Below are 20,257 nucleotides of genomic sequence, written 5' to 3'. Positions count from 1 at the left end.
TTGTATTAAGACTAGAAACAGAATAAGAAATAATTAAAATAAATAAATAACATTAGCATACAATAATAAAGCAATACAAAACCATGTCAACAGAGGTATATTTCTTCCTGTTCAGATGCAAGCAAGAAAGTGTGCACATTTCGCAAATTTTCAAACAATGTAAATAGAGTTCAGCAAAATTCAGAGTTGCAAACTTCATGCAAACAGCAATTGAGCAAGAGATGGCGGGAAGACAATAAATCAGAGATGAATTAAATAAGAGCCTAGAAAGCATCTGGCTGGCTATGAACCTTTAGTTACTGACTCCAGCTCAGTGGCAAGAAATCAAGTGCATGTTGGTGGAATGAAGACACTGATTTGGAGCAGTTCTATTAAGAAAGGACTGGTATGAATTGTAATCACTTAGAAGGAAACCAGAAAACACACAGTAGGTATAGATAACTGGATGGCCACAAACTGCCAATAATGAATAAATGCTGACTAACTGACAGAGTTAAAAGGTTATATAACACTAGTTAACTTGTGAAGCAGGGAGTGACAATAAGATATAGCCTGCTAGCTATATTCAGCACTTACTTGCACTTGTCTGGGAAATGAAAGGCTAATCACTGGACTAGTGCAGAGCAATGAGAAATAAAGCCATTATTCAAGTTCACCAACAATGCCTGGACTACAGCAAACTGAGTGCATGTGCAACAGCACAAATTCTGAAAGGGCTCGTGGCTGCGGGAGATTACTTAGAAGGCTAATGGACCATGCAGAAATGAAAAATCATGCAAGTTAAAAAGCCACCAAGGAGGATGCAAATGTTATACTGGCAATGAATGGAATGACGCTGCCAGAAGAATCTAGAACATTATTAATAGAGAATGCTTGAAAAAAACCTATGAGGAAAGAAGATGGAGTACGTAAGACCTACACACTCCTGTTTAACTCATTCCTCCTCCTCCCTGATTCACTGTAGAAAATGGAAAAAAAAATAGACAAAATAAATAAAAAAGTGATATTGAAATGGCTTCTAATAACAGGACCTGTTAATATTGTTTGGTGATCAACCTCACTTCAGAAACACTGTCTTACAAAAAGTTATGAGAAATCTCTCTGATTGCAGGAAATTCAGTGTGGCTAAGAAATATTTATTCATATTTCTTAGCCACACTGAATTTCCTGCAATAAACTTTAGCCTATATGAAGATGACTACCTTGTAGTTTATTTAGGTGAATTACATTTCCATGAGCATACTAATGCACTATCATAAGTATGCAGACCATCATCTGCATACAAATGATGGTCTCATGGAAAGAGCTAACAAGATATCAGAGGGGAATGTTAACTGGATATCATGTGGGGAAAATGTGTGCATGTGCTACATGCACACATTTAGGAATTAAACATTCCAGTTGATAACTGGAATGTTTAATTGAAATGAAATAAGAAATGAAAGTCTAGAGGTGAATGACACTGAGGAAAACAACCACATAGGTGTGAAATATTGAATTACAGAAGCCTTTCCAACTTGAGATGGCTGGTTAGCTCATTTTGTAACCAGCAGACTCTAAGGAAACAGCGATTGGAGCAGCAAATCATAAATTTTAACTCAACAGTGGTGGTGACACATCATGTGACAGGTGCCTTTTGAAAATAAAACAGTTTAACAGTTTATTAATGATTAAAAATCTGAAATTGTTTCTACCTTCTTAAATATAGTCAAACTTTTACTGCAATGGTGATTCCCCACCATACAAAATTTGTGTGCAACAACATATTATCTGCCACTGTCTTTGCAACTATTTGGCTTTTTGTTTGAGGAGTACTGAACAAGCATCAATGCTGTGTTTGTTTATAGTTTCAGGTTGTTTTTCTTCTTCCACTAGTTTATATAAATATCTACACTCTTATCTATTGTTTTGAAAAGGTTCATTATTGTTTCCACATAGTTAAGAATGAGAACATGAAATCTTATATTCTCTTAAGATGGGTGCTATTCTGCAGGAAACAACATACATGATTTCAATAGTACTAGTATTGAATATATATAATAAAGTTTTTTAATTTTTTTAATGCTTATATACAAAAGCAGAAGTAATGTGCATGCACACGTTGGAAATTTTACACACTTTATGGTCTTTTAAAATGGAAAATTTAAGGCAGACTAAAAGGGTGATGTTTCGTATTTTATATCTAAAATCTTTTTTTTTTTTGGAAATAAAAAATGTAAAACCGCATGTTCAGAAGTTTTTGTTATTATTTTTTTTTTATTAAAACTTATACAGTTATGTATAAGTATTGCAATTCATTACGAAAAATGAAATATTGGCACTTTTCAAACCAAACTTTAAAAAAAAACAACAAACCATTTTCTAGAAATTAAAAAGAGTCTGGCATCTATCACCACTTTTGCTACAATTTCGGATGCTACCACTATTGGATTAAGGGAAAAGGTGCAATGCACAAACTCTGATAAAAACAAATAAACATTATCAACTGGAACGGGGCAAGGCATACCGAATTCAGACTGGGGGTCAATCCTGGAAATCGGTCCTGTGGAATGACCAGTCATGCTACACACTTTACCAGCCTGGTACGGAAGACGCTTGAAAAATGCTTACTACCTCTATGTATTCCCTAGCTATGAAGATGGTCTGTCTCTTGGCATTAGCTTAATCCAGTGGTTGTAGTGCATGGAACAATGATTGCTACTGTCCTACACTCTGGCAATTTAATGGAAGCGGCCCTTAATGTAATCCAACATGATGTAATACCCACGTCAAAAAGGAAGAACTAAGAACATGTGGTTTGATAAAAAAAAAAAAAAAAAAAAACCACCATTGAAACAATGCAGAGTCCTAAACCCCAACTCCAATGAATAGCTTTGGGAAGAATTAGCCCAGAAATGATAATAATGACTGCACTGAGGCAGTCATTGTAGTCAACAGTGAACCAACATGTTATTAGTTTCATTAATTAAATTTCATTTTGACAGGGAATCAGTGTAATGTATCATAAAATCTATATATTGAAAATTTTCAATTATTTTTAATCCTGCAAAACTAAAAAAAAAATTTACCTGGAAAATGCTTCTGAACAATTTCAGCAGCAACCTGGTACACATTACTATTTAGTGCATCATTTGTTTCATGTTGGAACCACATCACCTCATCTCGTATTATTTTGTAATTCCACTCAAGGGTAACTGGTAATCTGCACAAAATATTAAGATGAAGCAAATTACAAATGAATATTGAACAAAATTCTCAATGAACTTTTTTGGGTGACTTGTAATATATTTGATAGAAAATCAGTAAAGAAATAGAAAATTAAAACAAATAAAAAACGTACAAGTTAAAACAAACCTGAAGAAATTTCCTACAGGTTTGTTTTGATTTGCAGGTCAACCATTGTAAAAAAAAATAAACAAATAAAATAACAGCAATAAATTATGATTGTTAAATTCACCCCAGTAAGAAAAAATCTGATGGGGAACACAAATACACACAAATATTAAATTTAAATTAAAGTAGCTTGAACCCTAACAATAACCACCCAGGTGAAACCTACATAGAAATAAAGCAAAAATTCTTGTTAACTCGAACTCTATTTAATGCATTTCTCAGCAACTTAGAATTTTTGTGTTAGAATTTTAGAATTCTGATCTACATGAAAGTAGATCAGAACAGACATCAGCTAAATGCAAACAGAAGCAGACAGTGAGCATGATAATTTATTCATTACATTAATTAATGATACATTTGTGCACTCTCTTCCAGTGAAACTTCACCTTGTTTTAGAATGAACTGTTTCATCAGATTCTGAGTGTTACAAAGTCAAAGCCATGGTACATTGTGCAGAAGGACACATGATTTTGTCAGGTAAATTGAGGTCAAGCACTGTTGACATGTTTTGCTTATTTTGGTTTCAATTTTGTTTTCTGAGAAAATAAAAAAAAAAAAAAAAAAATCGATTGAAAATATTAAAATAATTCAAACTGTACAAAATGATAATAAGAAGATGAAACTGGCAACTGCTTTTGAATTTTAAGTTCCCCCTAATGTGCATTCAAATTCTATAAAAAATAGCGATGCAATTTTGAAATTCAGAAAATACACTATATTAGTAGTGGCAAAGAATGTATGGAAGCAAGCTTAGATAGCATTAGCTAAAAAAAAACCCCACATCATCTATCTATCCTCTCTGATAATTTGCCTAATCCTTCCAAAACTCTATTCAAACTACCTGGCCCAACAACACCACATGGTAGTTTATTCCAACAATCAGTTATTCTCTGGCTGAAGGGAAATATTTATATGTTTATCCTGCAACCATCCTTTCTTAATTTAGATTCATTCCAGCAGATCCTTCCTAAATAGGAGGTTTCCAGACATGCCTGAAATACTTGAGATGTGGCCTATTGTAACCATTGCCTAATGTAACGAGATGATTTCTTTGTTCCTGCTGTCAAAATTCCTATATATCACTGACAGAACCACATTAGTTTACTAGCAACCTGCATGTCAGATTTTACAATTAGCTCTCCCCTCCCCATTTTTATCACTCTCCACTACCTTGGGTGTCACACCATCCAGTTTGAATGTTATTCTGGAATTATCACAAGCAGTACCATGCATATGTCAAAGTGAAACTTCAACTTCCACTTCTCATCTCTGTCTAATTTGTCTTGTTGCATATGCCTCTATGTCTTTCATTAACCTTTCTTCCTTTGTATCATCTGAAAACTTAGACATTAAGCTGGATATACCTTCATCAATATCATTAATAAATAACAAAAACAGCAAGAGCCCAGCACTGAACTAACTCTGAAATACACTGACAACTACTCTATGTCTCTTCCTGCTCAACCATCCCTATATCACAGCATTAACTAGTTCCTAATGCCACACTGTTACAATTTGTATAGCAGTCTTTCCGGTGGAACTGTCAAAATCCTTACTGAAATCTAAGTATATGATTTTAAAATTAGTTTTTGCAACCAGGTCCTTTGTTACTGCATCATAGCAGCTAATCAGATTGATCGGACATGATGTTCTTCTCTTAAAAATCCAAACTGTGACTGCTGTATGACTGCATTCCTCCTGTAAAGAAGGTCATGCATTACTTCTTTAACAACTGATTCCATTACTTTCCCCTGAACGCAAGTCAAGCTTATGTGTTTGTAAATACTCATTTCAACCTTTGATCCTGCTATGTGTACAGAGGAGACATATGCTCATCGCTAATCTACATGTAATTGAATCCAAGAATGCTCCCATAATTATGGCTAAAGGATTGCTTACCTCCTTTTCTGCTTCTTTTAATACAGGATAGATCCCATCAGCTGGGGAGTGTGCCTTATTTTCTTTTAGCTTCAACAATTTCTTCCCCACTCTCCTCTCATTATGACAAAATTATTTATCTCAAGGTTAGAATTTGATTTTTTCTGGCATTGCTTCAATATCACCTTTATGCATGTGAATGTAGATATAAAATATTTATTCAGTATGTGAGCAACCTGAACAGGATCATCAATAGTTATGCTGTTATATCTAGTGGGCCAGTGTGGTCCATCCCTTTCCTTCTACTATTAACATATACAAAAAACTCCTTGTAACTTTTCTTTTCATTCTTAGCCAAAGACTAATCTGCCTAACCTAGGTTTCTGTGCATCCTGATAATCAATACATATCCTATGTATTCCATACATGAGCACAATATTTATTCTCTCTCTCTTTCTCTCACTCAAAAGCACAAAAAAAAAAAAAGAAAAAAAAAGGGGGGGTTTAATTAGTAGTAGTAGTAGCAGTGGCATATGATGCAAGTGTATGAGCTTATGTAGCATCAGACAAAAAGAAAAAGAAAAAAAATCACACCATTCCCTCCAAATGCCTGTCCAGTTCCTCCTTAAATTTATTCAAGCTATCAACTTCCACAACGACAGATGGAAGTATGTTCCAGCAATTACCACCCGCTGGCAAAAGGCAAACTTCTGCACATCTATTCTATGTCTGTCTTTTCTTAATTTGAATTTATGCCCCCTTAGGTTCGTAATCTGAACAAGTGGAAGGATCCCATGAGAATTCAGCGTGCTCAACCCATTCAAGGCCTTATATACCTCAATCAGATCACCGCGCAGGTGCCTAGTCTCCAGCCACTGCAATTTGCAGAACTTAAGCCTCTCTTGGTAAGAGGATTCCTTCATTCCCCTCACCAATTTTGTTGCCCTTCTCTGCACACACGCTCAAGTAAATCTACATCCTTCCTAAAATGAGGCCTCCAGACCTGTACGGAGTACTCAAGGCATGGCCTTACCATTGCCTTATACAGAGGGATAATCACCTCCTTTTCCCAGCTAGCAAAATTCCTATATATCATTGACAAAACCCCATTACCTGGCCTGGCAGCCTGTCTGCATTGCTCAGAAAACTTCATATCTGACTGCAATCTGACATATCTGACTGATGATCCTGCAATGCATCTTTAACCAGTGACTCCATTATTTTACCCGGAACAGAAGTTAAACTAACTGGTCTGTAATTACTCGTGTCACCCTTCGATCCCCCTTTGTGAATTGGGGATACATTTGCACATCTCCAGTCCGTGGGAACCTCCCCTGAGTCCAAGGACGCTCTCATAATTATGGCTAAGGGTTTGCTTAGTTGCTTTGCCGCCTTCTTTAATATAACTGGAAAGATCCCATCCACCCCAGGTGCTTTTCTTATGTTTAACTTCAACAATTTCTCCTCCACTTTGCTTTCAGTTATTACAAAATCATTAAGTATCCTGCTACATTTTGATAACCTTCTGCCATTTTCAAACCTTAATAATTCCTCATGTGTGAATATAGATGCAAAATACTCATTCAGTTTGTTTGCTATCTGAGCAGGATCATCAACAGTCGAACCATCGATGTCAAGTGGACCAATCAGATTCATCCCCTTCCTTTTAGAGTTTATATCAGTAAAGAAATCCTTGCTGTTTTTCTTAGCATCTTTTGCCAAGGATTTCTCGTAATCTGCCTTCGCCTGCCTAACCTCCTTTGTCACCTGATTACAGACTAGCTTATATCTGCCATAGGCTTCTGAGTCGCTTGATAATTTATATGCATCCCATGCATTTTTCTTCTCTATTACGAGTCTCATTAGTTCATTAGATAACCATTTAGGCCTAAACCTTGAACAATATTTCTTAATAGGTATGAAACTTTTAGTAGCTTCCACGATTAATTCCTTGAATGCTTCCCACTTAGAATTTACTGTTGGTAACATCGTCAGTTTATCCCACTGTACAGAATTTAAAAACTGTTGGAGACCACTGTACTCACCTTTATGGAAACAAAAACCCTTTCCTTTACCCCTGATGGTAATTAAATCTTTAAGTAAATTCCACATCAGTACACTGTGATCACTTTCACCTAGTGGTTCCTTTATCTGCAAATTCTTAATACACGAATGATCACTGCTGATAACCAGATCAAGAGTATTACTTTCTCTGGTTGCCTCTCGAACATGCTGCTGCAGAAAACAATCATCCAATAAATCCACAAAAGTCTGACTAGTGTGTGAGTGACCAACCCACAAGTTCCAGTTAATTCATGAAGTTTAATTCATAAACCCAATACATTGAAGTGACAGCATTAATCAGTATGACAACTTCAACCCTCATGGGCAAACCTTTTATCAACTTTGCTGTGGGCTTTAATCTGCTTCTATTTCTCTTGCAAAGCAGCCGACAGAGCTAGTCTGGTTGCAGTCTAATTCAATATCTGTGTGACATGGTGTCACACAGATATAAGGAATGCAGAACTGGAATTTGGGGAGTAAAATGTGTACAGGAAGGATAGGCAGGATAGGAAGGGAGGAGGGGTTATGCTATTAGTTAAGAAACACAAAATCCAAGGAAGTGCAGCCAGTCGACATCCCTAGACAGTGCAGTGTAGAGTCGATTAGGTGTGACATAGGCACTGGGGGATCAAAACTGAGAGTAGGAGTGTGTTATAGACCTAATGACTCTGATGAGTATAATAAAAAAAACTGTACAGGGAAATAGAGTGGGCCAGTAAGTCAGAGTGTCTTATAATGGGGGATTTTAATTTCCCAGATACTGACTGGAATTTGTGGGTTGGTCATTCACACACTAGCAAGGCTTTTGTGGATTTATTGGATGATTGTTTTCTACATCAGCATGTTCAGGAGGCAACTAGAGAGAGTAATACTCTTGATCTGATTATCAATAGCGATTCTTCATGCATTAACAATCTGCAGATAGAGGAACCACTAGGTGGCAGTAATCACAGTGTGCTGAAGTGGGATTTACTCAAAGTGGTAACTACCATCAGGGGTAAAGGGAAGGGTTTTTTGCTTTCATAAAGGCGACTACAGAGGTCTGAGACAGTATTTAAATTCTATACGGTGGGACCAACTGATGATGTTACCAACAGCAAATTCAAAATGGGAGGCATTCAAAGAATTAATCTTGAAAGCTGCTAGGCTTTACATACCAACTAAGTAATATTGTTCAAGGTTTAGGCCTAAATGTATGTCAAATGAACTAACGAGACATGTGACAGAGAAGAAAAATGCATGTAATACATATAAATTAGTGGGTGACATGGAAGCCTATGATAGATATAAGCTAGTCTGTAACCAAGTCACAAAGGAGACTAGGCAGGCAAAGGCAGATTATGAGAAATCTTTGGCAAAGGATGCAAAGAAAAATAGCAAAGAGTTCTTTACCTATGTAAACTCTAGAAGGAAAGGGATGAATCAGATTGGTCCAGTGGATATTGATGGTTGGATCAACTGTTGATGATCCTGCTCAGGTGGCTAACAAACTAAATGAGTATTTTGCATCTACTTTCACATGAGGAGTTATTCAGGGAGGGGAATTCAGAGGTGAATTAAACTCTGTCAGTGAGATAGATGATTTTGTATAAACTGAGAGTAAAGTGGAGGAGAAATTGTTAAAGATAAACATAAAAAAGGCACCCAGGGTGGATGGGATCTATCCAGTTATATTAAAGGAGGCAGCAAAGGAAGTAAGAAAACCCTTAGCATAATTATGAGAGCTTCCTTGGACACAGGGAGGTACCCATGGACTGCAGATGTGCAAATGTGACCCCAATTCACAAAGGAGGATCAAAGGGAGACACAAGTAATTATAGACCTGTTAGTTTAACTTCTGTTCCAGGGAAATTAATGGAGGCTTCTCTTGTTTGAATGTTGATGTCAAATACTTATTCAGTTTGTCAACAACCTGATTATCAATGATTATCAAAGGGGGATCATCAATGATTCCCCCTTTCTTCCAGTGCACAAGTAAAGTCTCTGCTATTTTTTTTTTGCATCTTTTACAAAAGCTTTCTCATAATCTGCCTTAGCTTACCTAAACTACTTTATGGTTTGATTCAAAACCAATTATATTTTCTGTAGACATGTGTATCAACTGATATTCATTTAGGTCTAAACCTTGAACAGTATTTCTTTGTTGGTATAAAAAGCCTAGCAGCGTCCACAATTTCTTCCCTAAATGCTTTCCATTCAAAATCTGCTGTTGATAACTTGAATATTTGATTCTCCCACTGCACAGAATTTGACAATTGTTTGAAGAGCACTTCTTAGTTGATATTAAAATCCTAGTAGTGTCTACAAGTGCTTCCCTGAATGCTTACCATTTAGAACTTGCTCTTGATAACTTCATTAGTTAGTCTAACTGCACAGAATTTGATAACTGTCTGAGATGTTCTAGTCACAATTATGAAAGCAAAAGCCTTTCTCTTGCCTTTGACAGTAGTTACAGCTTTTGGTAAATCCACATGAATACATTGTATTCACTGTCACCTAGCGTGTCTTTTTTCTGAAGATTGTTAATGCATGATGAATCACTGTTGATAACCAGATTAAGAGCATTGCCTCTTCTTGTTGCCTGTCTAATATGCTTCTGTAGAAAAGAATCATAGCTGACTGGGCTAGCCGGGTGGGTAAAGTGCCTGCCCGGCAACCCAAAGGTTGCGGGTTCGAATCCCACCTCGGGCTTGGATCAAAGTACTGCAAAAACCTTTGGAGGTGCATTAGGGCCACAGAAGCCGATGCGCCAACTACCCAAAAAAAAAAAAAAAAAAAAAAATCATCCAATTAATTCACAAAAGTCTTGCTAGTGTGTGAGTGATCAATCCACAAGTTCGATTCTATATCTGGTTAAAATCTCTTTTTATAAGACAGTCTGATTTACTGGCCCACTCTATTTCTCTACACAGTTGTTCATTGTACCTATCAGTGTCATTAGTCATATAACACACTCCTATTCTCATTTTTTCTTTCCCAGTGTTTATGTCACACCAAACTGACTCAACATTGTACTGGCCACACATGTCAACTGGCTGGGCAGTGCACTGCCTTAGATTTTATATGGTTCTTAACTAAGAGCATAACCCCTTCTCATTCTGTCTGTCTGTTTTTCCTGTATGGGGTAAATACAAGGAAATCTTAAACCCCACAATTCAGGGAATCCTCCCACAGAATAATCATCAACATAATATGGGTACAGGTCAACTGAAACTATCAGAAGAGTCAGAAGCCTCTCTGAAAAATGAGCAACCAAGAATAAATGATCTCCCCTGAGCTGGAAAATCTCCAGTGAAGGGTGAACCATGCCAGAAAATATTTTCAGCGATGTTGAGCCAGTTGGCCACCAGCTGATGTAAATGCCCAGAGGCAGTCATACTCTCCTCTGAGAAATAGCTACACAAGCTTAATAATGCAAAAAAAAAAAAAAAAAAAAAAAAAAAAGAATCCTGGCAAATCCTTGTTGTTAGTACTTCATCTATGGCATTCCCCTTCCTGAATAACTCCTCATGTGTGAATGTCGATGCAAAATATTGATTTAGTTTGTTAGCTACCTGAGCAGGATCATGAACAGTTGAACCATCGATATCAAGTGGACCAATCTGATTCATCCCCTTCCTTCTAGAGTTTACATAAGTAAAGAACTCCTTGCTGTTTTTCTTTGCATCCCTTGCCAAAGATTTCTCGTAATCATTTCCTCGTCCCATCCATGCCTCATATAATGACCGATGAAACAAAAGAATAAATAAACAAATCACACCCACCATGCCGCCACCAAGGTTGCAGCTGTCGGAAAGGTGCAAACAGCAAGGATTTCAGAGAGATTTAGGCATTTAATGCAAATGAAAAGCAAAGCTGGTCGAATTAAATCACGCCTACTATCTTCCTTTTATCAAAATTTCTCACTCACTCCTAATATAGTATACCTATAAGATAAAAATCAGTTGTTTCAGGGGAAAAGAAAACCCAATGAGAGAAATTAAATGTTAAGGAATAAGATGTCGTTGGGTAGGGCTGAACTTCGAGAGGCAACTAGAGGAAGTAATCCTCTTGATCTGATTATCAGCAGTGATTCTTCATGCATTAAGAATCTGCAGATAAGGGAACCACTAGGTGGCAGCAATCACAGTATGCTGATGTGGGATTTACTTAAAGATATAACTACCATCAGGGAAGGGTTTTTCTTTAGTAAAGGTGACCACAGTGGGACCAACTTATGATGTTAACAACTGCAAATTCTAAATGGGAAGCATTCGAGGAAGTAATTTTGGAAGCTACTAGGCTTTTCATACCAACTAAGAAATCCTGTTCAAAGTTTAGGACGAAATGGATGTAAGATAATGAGACTGGTGGCAGAGAAGAAAAATGCATGGGATGCATATAAATTATCAGGTGACACAGAAAACTATGGTAGATATATGCTAGTCTGTAAACAAGTCACAAAGGAGGATAGGCAAGCGAAGGCAGATTATGAGAAATCCTTGGCAAAGGATGCAAAGAAAAACAGCAAAGACTTCTTTACTTATATAAACTCTAGAAGGAAGGAGATGAATCAGATATGTCCACTTGATATCGATGGTTCGATTCTGATGAACCTGCTGAGGTAGCTGACAAACTGAATGAGTATTTTGCATCTACATTCACACATGATGATACCTGTAGGGAAGTGGAGGCCAGAAGCTTGATAAGCTTCTGGCCTCCACTTATTTAGCAGGGAGCTGAATGATTTTGTAATAACTGACAGCAAAGTGGAGGAGAAGTTTAACATAACAAGGGCAAATGGGATCTATCCAGTTATATTAAAGGAGGCAGCAAAGGAAGTAAGCAAACCCTTAGGCATAATTATGAGAGCATAGTTGGACTCATGGGAGATCCCCATAAACTGGAGATGTGCAAACGTTCCTCCAATTCACAAAGGGAGATCAAAGGGTCACACGAGTAATTACAGACCTGTTAGTTCAACTTCTGTTCCAGGGAATATAATGGAGTCACTGGTTAAAGAAGCGATGCAGGATCATCTAGACAAGACTGCAGTTATAGTTCAGACACAGCATGGGTTGTTAAGGGGAAGTCTTGTCTGACAAATCTGACTGGATACTATGATGTGGTCACAAAGGAACTGGATGCAAAAAATAATTTTGACATCGTATACTTGGATTTTAGGAAAGCTTTTGATACTGTTGCACATGGAAGACTACTGCACAAATTGGAGCAGTATTTCATTAAAGGCAAGCTGCTACAATGGATAAAAGGATGGCTGAGTGGGAGAAAACAGAGAGTGGAAATAAATGTACACTACTGTTCATGGACTATTTTATTAGTACAGTGTTTGGTATTGGGGCCATTGTTGTTTTCTGTATTTATCAATAATATTGATGAAGGCATCAGGGTTGATGTCCAAGTTTGCAGACAATACAAAGGTTGGCAGGGTTGTTAATGAGAGTAATGATAGTACACTACTGCAACAGGATCTGGAAAGGTTGAGCAGATGGGCTGAGAGGTGGCAAATGAAGTTTAACATTGACAAATGTAAAGTACTACACATGGGAAAAAGCAACCCCAGAGCAACGTATCAACTCTGTGGTACTACACTGACAGTGGTAGAGAATGAAAGGGACTTGGGGGTGATTGTGCAGGCAGATATGAAGTTCTCTGAGCAGTGCAGACGGGCTGCAAGAGTAGCTCATGGAGTATTGTCAATGATATACAGGAATTTTTCCAGCAGGGATAAGGAGGTGATTATTCCATTGTATAATATATACAATATATACAAAAAGGATAGACAGGGCAGGAAGGGAGGAGGAGTTATGCTGTTAGTTAAACACATAAAATCTAAGAAAGTGCATCCAATTAATGTTGGTGGACAATACAATGTTCAGTCTGTTTGGTGTGACATAAGCACAGGGAAAAGAAAAATGAGAGTGGGTGTGTGTTATATGCCTAATTATTCTGATGAGTATAATGAGCAATTGTGCATTGAAATACAGTGTGCCAGTAAATCAGAATGTCTTGTAATGCGGGATTTTAACTTTCCAGATATTGACTGGAACTTGTTGGTTCGTCACTCGCACACTAGCAAGATTTTTGAGGATTTATTGGATGACTGTTTTCTAAAGCAATATGTTTGAGAGGCAACCAGAGGGAGTAATACTTTTGATCTGATTATCAGCTTTATTCATGCATTAAGAACGTGCAGATAAAGGAACCACTGGATGACAGTGATTACAATGAAATGATGTGGGAATTACTTAAAGATGTAACTACCATCAAGGCTAAAGGGAAGGGCTTTTGCTTTCGTAAAGTGACTATAGGGTTCTCAGACAGTTTTTAAATTCTGTAAACTGGGATCAACTGATGATATTCCCATCATTGAATTCTAAATGGATGTCAGATAAATTAATGAGGCTCATGGCAGAGAAGAAAAATGTATGGAATGCATATAAAGTATCAGGTGACATAGAAGTGGCAGATACAAACTAGTCTGTAATCAAGTCACAAAGGAGGTTAGGCAGGTGAAGGCAGATTACGAGAAATCCATGGCAAAGGAAGCAAAGACTTTTTTTCTTATGTAAACTCTAGAAGAAAAGGGATGAATCAGATTGGACCACTTAACATAGGTGGGTTGACTATTGATAATCATCCTCAGGTAGTTGATAAACTGAAAGAGTATTTTGCATCTACATTCACACATGAGGAGTTATTCAATGAGGGGAGTACCAGAAGTTTATCAAACTTTAACAGAGCTAAGTGATTTTGTAATAACTGAGAGCAAAGTGGAGGAGAAATTGTTGAAGTTAAGCATAAAAAAGCACCTGGGGATGGACGGGATCTATCCAGTTATATTAAAGGAGGCAGCAAAGGAAGTAATCAAACCCTTAGCCATAATTATGAGAGGTTCCTTGCACTAGGGGAGTTCCCATTGACTGGAGGTGTGCAAATGTATCACCAATTCATAAACGGGGTTCCAAAAGGTGATACAAGTAACTATTAGTTTAACTTGTGTTTCGGGGAAAATAATCGGATCACTGGTCAAAGAAGCATTGCAGGATAATTTAGACAAGACTGCAGTAATAGTAAGGACACAGCATGGGTTAAGGGAGGTCTTGTCTGACCAATTTGATTGGATACTATGATGTGGTCACAAAGGAACTGGATGCCAAAAATAATTTTGATATCATATATACTTGGATTTCAGGTAAGCTTTTGATACAGTTGCACAGGGAAGACTGCTGTACAAATTGGACAGATATGGCATTAAGGGTAAGTTGCTCCAATGGATAAAGGGATGGTTGAGTGGGAGATGACAGAGAGTGGTAATCAATAAACACTGCTCTTCACGGACAAATGTTATTAGTGGAGCTCCCCAGGGTTCAGTGTTGGGCACATTGTTATTTTGTATATTTATCAATGATATTGATGAATGTATATCAGATTTAATGTCCAAGTTTGCAGATGATACAAAGGTTGGCAGGGTTGTTAACGACAATAAAGACAGTATGCTACTTCAATTGGATCTAGATAATTTGGGCAAATGGGCTGAGAAGTGGCAACTGAAGTTTAACATTGACAAATGCAAAGTACTGCTTATGGGTAGCAATAACCAAAGAGAAACGTACCAACTGTGTGGTACTACACTCGGGAAGTGAAAAAGACCTGGGGTAAGTGTGCAATCAAATATGAAATTCACTGGGCAGTGCACACGGGCACATCATGGAGGTGATTATCCCGTTATACAAGGCAATGGTCAGGCCACACCTAGAGTACTGTGTACAAGACCTGAGCCTCATTTTAAGAAAGACAGAGTTGCTAGAGCGAGTTCGAAGAAGGGCAACAATATCTGTGAGGGGAACAAAGAGGTGCTCTTACCAATAAAGGCTTAAGTTCTGCAAACTGCAGTGCCTGGATAGTAGGCCACCTGTGAGGTGATCTGATTGAGGTGTATAAGGCCTTGAATGGGTTGAGCAAGCTGAATGCTGATAGGATTCTTCCTCTTGCTCAGATTAAGAACCTGAGGGGGGACACAGTTTCAAACTGAGGAAAGACAGTTGTAGAATAGATGTACGGAAATTTGCTTTAGTCAGCGGTTATTTGATTGGTGGAACAGACTTCCATCTTTTGTTGTGGAAGTTGATAGCCTAAATAAATAAGGCAGAGCTGGACAGGTATTTGGAACCAATGGAGGGGTGAAATGGGAGGTTTTTTTTTTTTTTTGGCTGATGCTGCATAAGCTTGCTTTCTTGTATTGTATGCCTCTACTAATGCTAATAAGCAGAACAACATCATTACTACCATAAAATTTCAGTAAAAAAAAAATTTTAAATAAACAAATTCAGTACAAACCCTTCCAAATCTGATAAAAGACTAATACTGGATTTTGGAATGAATATTATAACAATTTTTTTTGTTATAATACGTCATAATAGTACAAACTTTATTAAGTCACATACTTTATGTATATATATATCAATAACAATATATCAATTATTATAATGCTTAATTATAATAATGTAGTATATTTCTCCATATAAATGATGCTCAGCTTGATATTTATATCAGGAAAAAATTAATAGGTTAAAATTACATATTTCATTTTCTTACAAAAAAAGGATTTAGATTCATGTGTGTAATGATGCAATGATTTCTTATTTACATAGTAGCCATAATGTGAAAAATAAAGTAAGATAATATTCATATATTTCATGAATTTTAAATATTGAATGAAAAATCATATTACTTTTGTGGAAGATTATCATATTCTTTTCCTTCCCAAAAGTGTTTATATCCACAATCACAGCTAATTGATTTAGATGGAGTTTTTGTTCTATCTCCATTCTTATAGATAACGGTTCCATCTCTTTTCAGCAATCTAAGCTGAGATCTAAAAAGGAAGAAAATTTTTCCAAAAAATATTATTAATACTATAAATTAAAACTGTTTAGAATAGAAACCTTTCCATTTTGATAAAACCACACACACACACACCATACAAATGTAAGAGAATATTCTACAGGTTAAAATGAGAAAAAAAAGTCCTATAAACATGTCTCAAAAGTCTATTTCCAAATCACTAAACATTAATAAGGCCCATATAAGTGGATCTTAAACATTACAAAACATACACACCAACACGGATGGAATTGTTCTACTAAGTGAATCATATCAATTATTTAGTTGTGAGCAACCAATATGGCAGGGTATATACTAGCAACGTAAACAACTCTACTACTTGAGCTTCAGGTTCCATGACAAAAGTCTCGTTTTCAGTAGAGTATTTGTTATTACAGGAGATACAATTTTTTTTGCTGAGCTAATGATATGATTTGTAATTTATGATTAAATTTGTAACAATCCATAACAAGATTATCATAAAATTTTTGCTGCTAAGGACAGACAACTTAAAGAAACAAGTACAATGACATCATGAGTATGTATGTTGGTAGAGGAAATTTTGATGAACTGTAAATGTCAATGAACAAATACTCTGTATTGTATTAATACCTCCTGCCACACGTATACCAGAAAGCTGGTCACATCACAAATGTTTCATTCACAAGCATATGGAGAAAAATTATGCAAACCACAATTATATCTGTTTTGAAGTACAGTAATTTGGTCACAAGATATTAATAAATGCAAAAACTTTGTCAGTGGCTCATTTTGCAATGTATGCATGACCCTTAACTTTCCGCCATGTTATAGTTACGATAAATCATGTTTTACAAGAAATAGATTCTCAACTCTTGAAACACTCATACCTGGGCCAAAGGAAATGCACATACAATTATCAGTACTCATTATCAACATGTCTTTTTCTTGAATGTTTGATGTGATGTTCTTGGGGCCAATCTTCTTTATCAGCAAGGCTTTCCAGAAATAGTATACATTTTCTGAGGAAAAAGTTAGTATTAGTTATAGCAAATGATGCAAGACAGCAAGCTTATATAGCATTAGCCACACAAACAAAAAAAAAAAAAAAAACCTTCAAAAATTTATCTATCCATCCCCTCCAGCAATTTGTCTAGTTTTTAGATGAATTTATTCAGGCTATCACTTTAAAAACATTCAATGGAAGTTTGTTCCAGGAATCAACCTGCTGGCAACTGGCAGAATTTCACATATCTATTCTGCAACCATCCTTCCTCAGTTTGAATTTGTGCCCCCTCGTGTGTGAGCAAGAGGAAGAATCTCATCAGCATCCTGCTCAGTACATTCAAAGCCTTAAACAACTCAATCAGATCACCTCGCAGGTGCCTAGTCTCCAGATGCTACAACTTGCAGAACTTAAGCCTTTTTTGAGAGCACCCCTTCGTTCCCCTCACCAATCTTATTGCACTTTCTTGTACCCAGCACTCCAACAGCAGCTCTATATCCTTATTAAAATGAGACCTCCAGATCTGTATGCAGTACCCAAGATGTGGCATGACCATTGTCTTATACAATGAAATAATAACCTCCTTATCCCTGCCAACAAAATTCCAATATATCATAGACAAAACCCATATGCTGTCCTGGCAGCCTGACTGCACTACTCAGATAACTTCATATCTGATTGCACAATGACTCACAGGTCTTTTTCATTTTGCATTACCCTGAGTGTAGTACTGCACAGATGTTACATTAATCTGAGATTACTGCTACCTATGCAGAACACTGCATTTTTAAAAGTTAAACTTCAATTGATATTTCTCAGCCCAACTGCCTAATTTTTTTCGATCTTGCTGCATTAGCAGGCTGTCATCACCGTCAATAATCACACTGCCAACTGTATCATCTACAAACTTAGACATTAAGCATCATATACATCATTAGTAAATACAGAAAACAGGAAAAATGGGAAATTTTTGTGATTTGGGAATAAATTATTCTTTGTATGGTAAGTCCTCGACATGAAAATAGAAATTGAGGTTTAAGAAATGCATATATGGCAGGAAGGAGCTCTGGGGGGAGGGATGATACTTTATCAGTGTCTTACGAAAGAAGTGGATTGCATGAAAAGACAAGGGAAGGGTTGAACCCGAAAGCAATAAATAAGTGATTAAGCTGAATCTATGCTCTAAACAAAATGGCATGTACAGATTTAGAGGATATTTAGGACAGAAACATAGACTGACAGAATTGAGACACAAGTCACTGCAAGTGGCTAATATTATATGAGAGAAATTATAAGAGAACAAAGAAAAAATTTTCCGTTGGATATAGACAATGTGGTAAAATACCACTTGAACCGGAAGATGTGGCCAGCAAATAAGAAAAAGGGACTTGTTGAGAAATGTCACGATTGGCGGTAAATGAAGAAAGGGGTGGATGGAGAAAACTAAAATGACTCAGAGTTAAGAGAAAGGGGTGAGCCATGTCAAAATGTGAATGAGGGAAGGCCTGAAGAAAGTGGGGAGTCAACATGAAGAAAAAGAAACAAAATAAAGGGAGAAAGGTTGAACAGTTACTATCCTCAGGAAGATAGTAACTTTCTACTGAAAGGCATACTCAAGGAACCAAAGTTTCTTCAATGGATATTAAAGAAGCTGAATGTCCCACTGTGACTGTTGCCTCTGGTGCCACCCAGAAATTGGGGATGATGAGTTTCAGTATGGCTTGTATAACGTATTTAGGAAGGATAGGGTAGATAGAAGGGATGGTGGGGTAATGCTTCTTATCAGAAACAGCCTGAGTGCGACGATAGCTTTCCCGGATTCAGACGTTTCACATGCTAGTATAGAATCTGTATAGTGTGAGATAGTTGGTTAGTTAGTTATTTGGTTTTTAGGAGCATTAGCAACTAAGGCCATATTGCTCCGGGAAATGCGGTGGTCATTCTCTGACCTTTCCTCATCCTCCGTATTTGGTGGTGACGGCTCGAACCCCGGTCTAATCAAGAAGTGTGTGCTACGCACTGCTGCTCCTTCCCACCTGGCTACGGAGGCGCCAATGAGATAGTTGGAAACAAAGGTATAATGCGAGTAGGAGTAATCTACAGACCAGGTGATTGTGAAGATTATGACCAAAGCCTCTACAAGCAAATGGAATGGGCAAGTAAGCGTCAATGTGTTATTATGGGTGATTTCAATTTGCCTCTAATTGATTGGAGTAAGTGGGAAGGAAACTCGACATGGGGAACAAAATTTTTAAATCAACTAGATGACTGTTATTTGTATCAACATGTCAGGGAAAGTACTAGAGAAAAGAATATCCTAGACCTCATCATCACCCATGAATCGGATGACATAACAGGGCTGACAGTAGAGGAACCAGTAGCAGGAAGTGATCACGGAGTTCTACGGTGGATGATGATGATAATAATGAGAGAGGTAGCAGCAGTAAAAGGCAAAGGAATGGGTTTTAATTTCAGAAAAGGAAATTACGATGCCTTAAGGTACTACATGGCCTCTATTAACTGGGTAGATATCGTGCAGAAAATGAATACATTTGAATTGTAGTATGCTTTTAAAACATTAATCACAGATGCCTCGAATGCATATTTACCATTAAAAAAATACTCCACGAGGAGGGTTCCAAGTTGGATGAATAGTGAAGTTGCCACATTACTTGAGCAGAAAAAGGTGGCATGGAAAGGTTACAGAGCAATAAAATGTACCGAAGCCTATAACAGCTACAAGATGATCTGTAATAGAGCCACAGAAAAGGTTCGACAGGAGAAATCACTAGCAAACAGAGCAAAGAGGGGGGATAAGGAATTCTTCACATATATAAATGCAAAGAAGAGTAGAACAAACAAGATTGGTCCTTTACATAAGGGAAAGGGGATAGTATTAAATATACCAGCTGCCATTGCAGATGAACTCAACAGTTATTTTACAAATGAAAAACCTTTTGTAGCAATGGGAAATTGTGGGAGCAAATTTGAAAAATATGTAATTAATGATATTGAAATTTCGCAAGATTATTTAATGAAAAAACTTTCGAG

General features: G+C 37.0%; 1 protein-coding gene across 1 annotated transcript in view; it reads right to left on the bottom strand.

The window, feature by feature from the left end:
* LOC150078485 (deubiquitinating protein VCPIP1-like) overlaps window positions 1-20,257 on the bottom strand; it is a 326,611-nt gene that overhangs the window by 187,254 nt on the left and 119,100 nt on the right. The window contains exons 8-9 of the mRNA XM_090384583.1: window positions 16,070-16,213; window positions 3,069-3,202 (exon numbers count right to left, since the gene is read on the bottom strand). Coding sequence (XP_090240709.1) covers window positions 3,069-3,202; window positions 16,070-16,213 — 278 coding nt within the window. The remainder of the gene's footprint in view (window positions 1-3,068; window positions 3,203-16,069; window positions 16,214-20,257) is intronic.

The sequence above is a fragment of the Mastigoproctus giganteus genome, chromosome 11, assembly GCF_048544385.1.
Source record: "Mastigoproctus giganteus isolate SK-2022 chromosome 11, ASM4854438v1, whole genome shotgun sequence".
In the NCBI taxonomy this organism is placed as follows: domain Eukaryota; kingdom Metazoa; phylum Arthropoda; class Arachnida; order Uropygi; family Thelyphonidae; genus Mastigoproctus; species Mastigoproctus giganteus.
The sequence above is the reverse complement of the archived record's forward strand: the minus strand, read 5'-3'. Positions and strand labels throughout refer to the sequence as shown.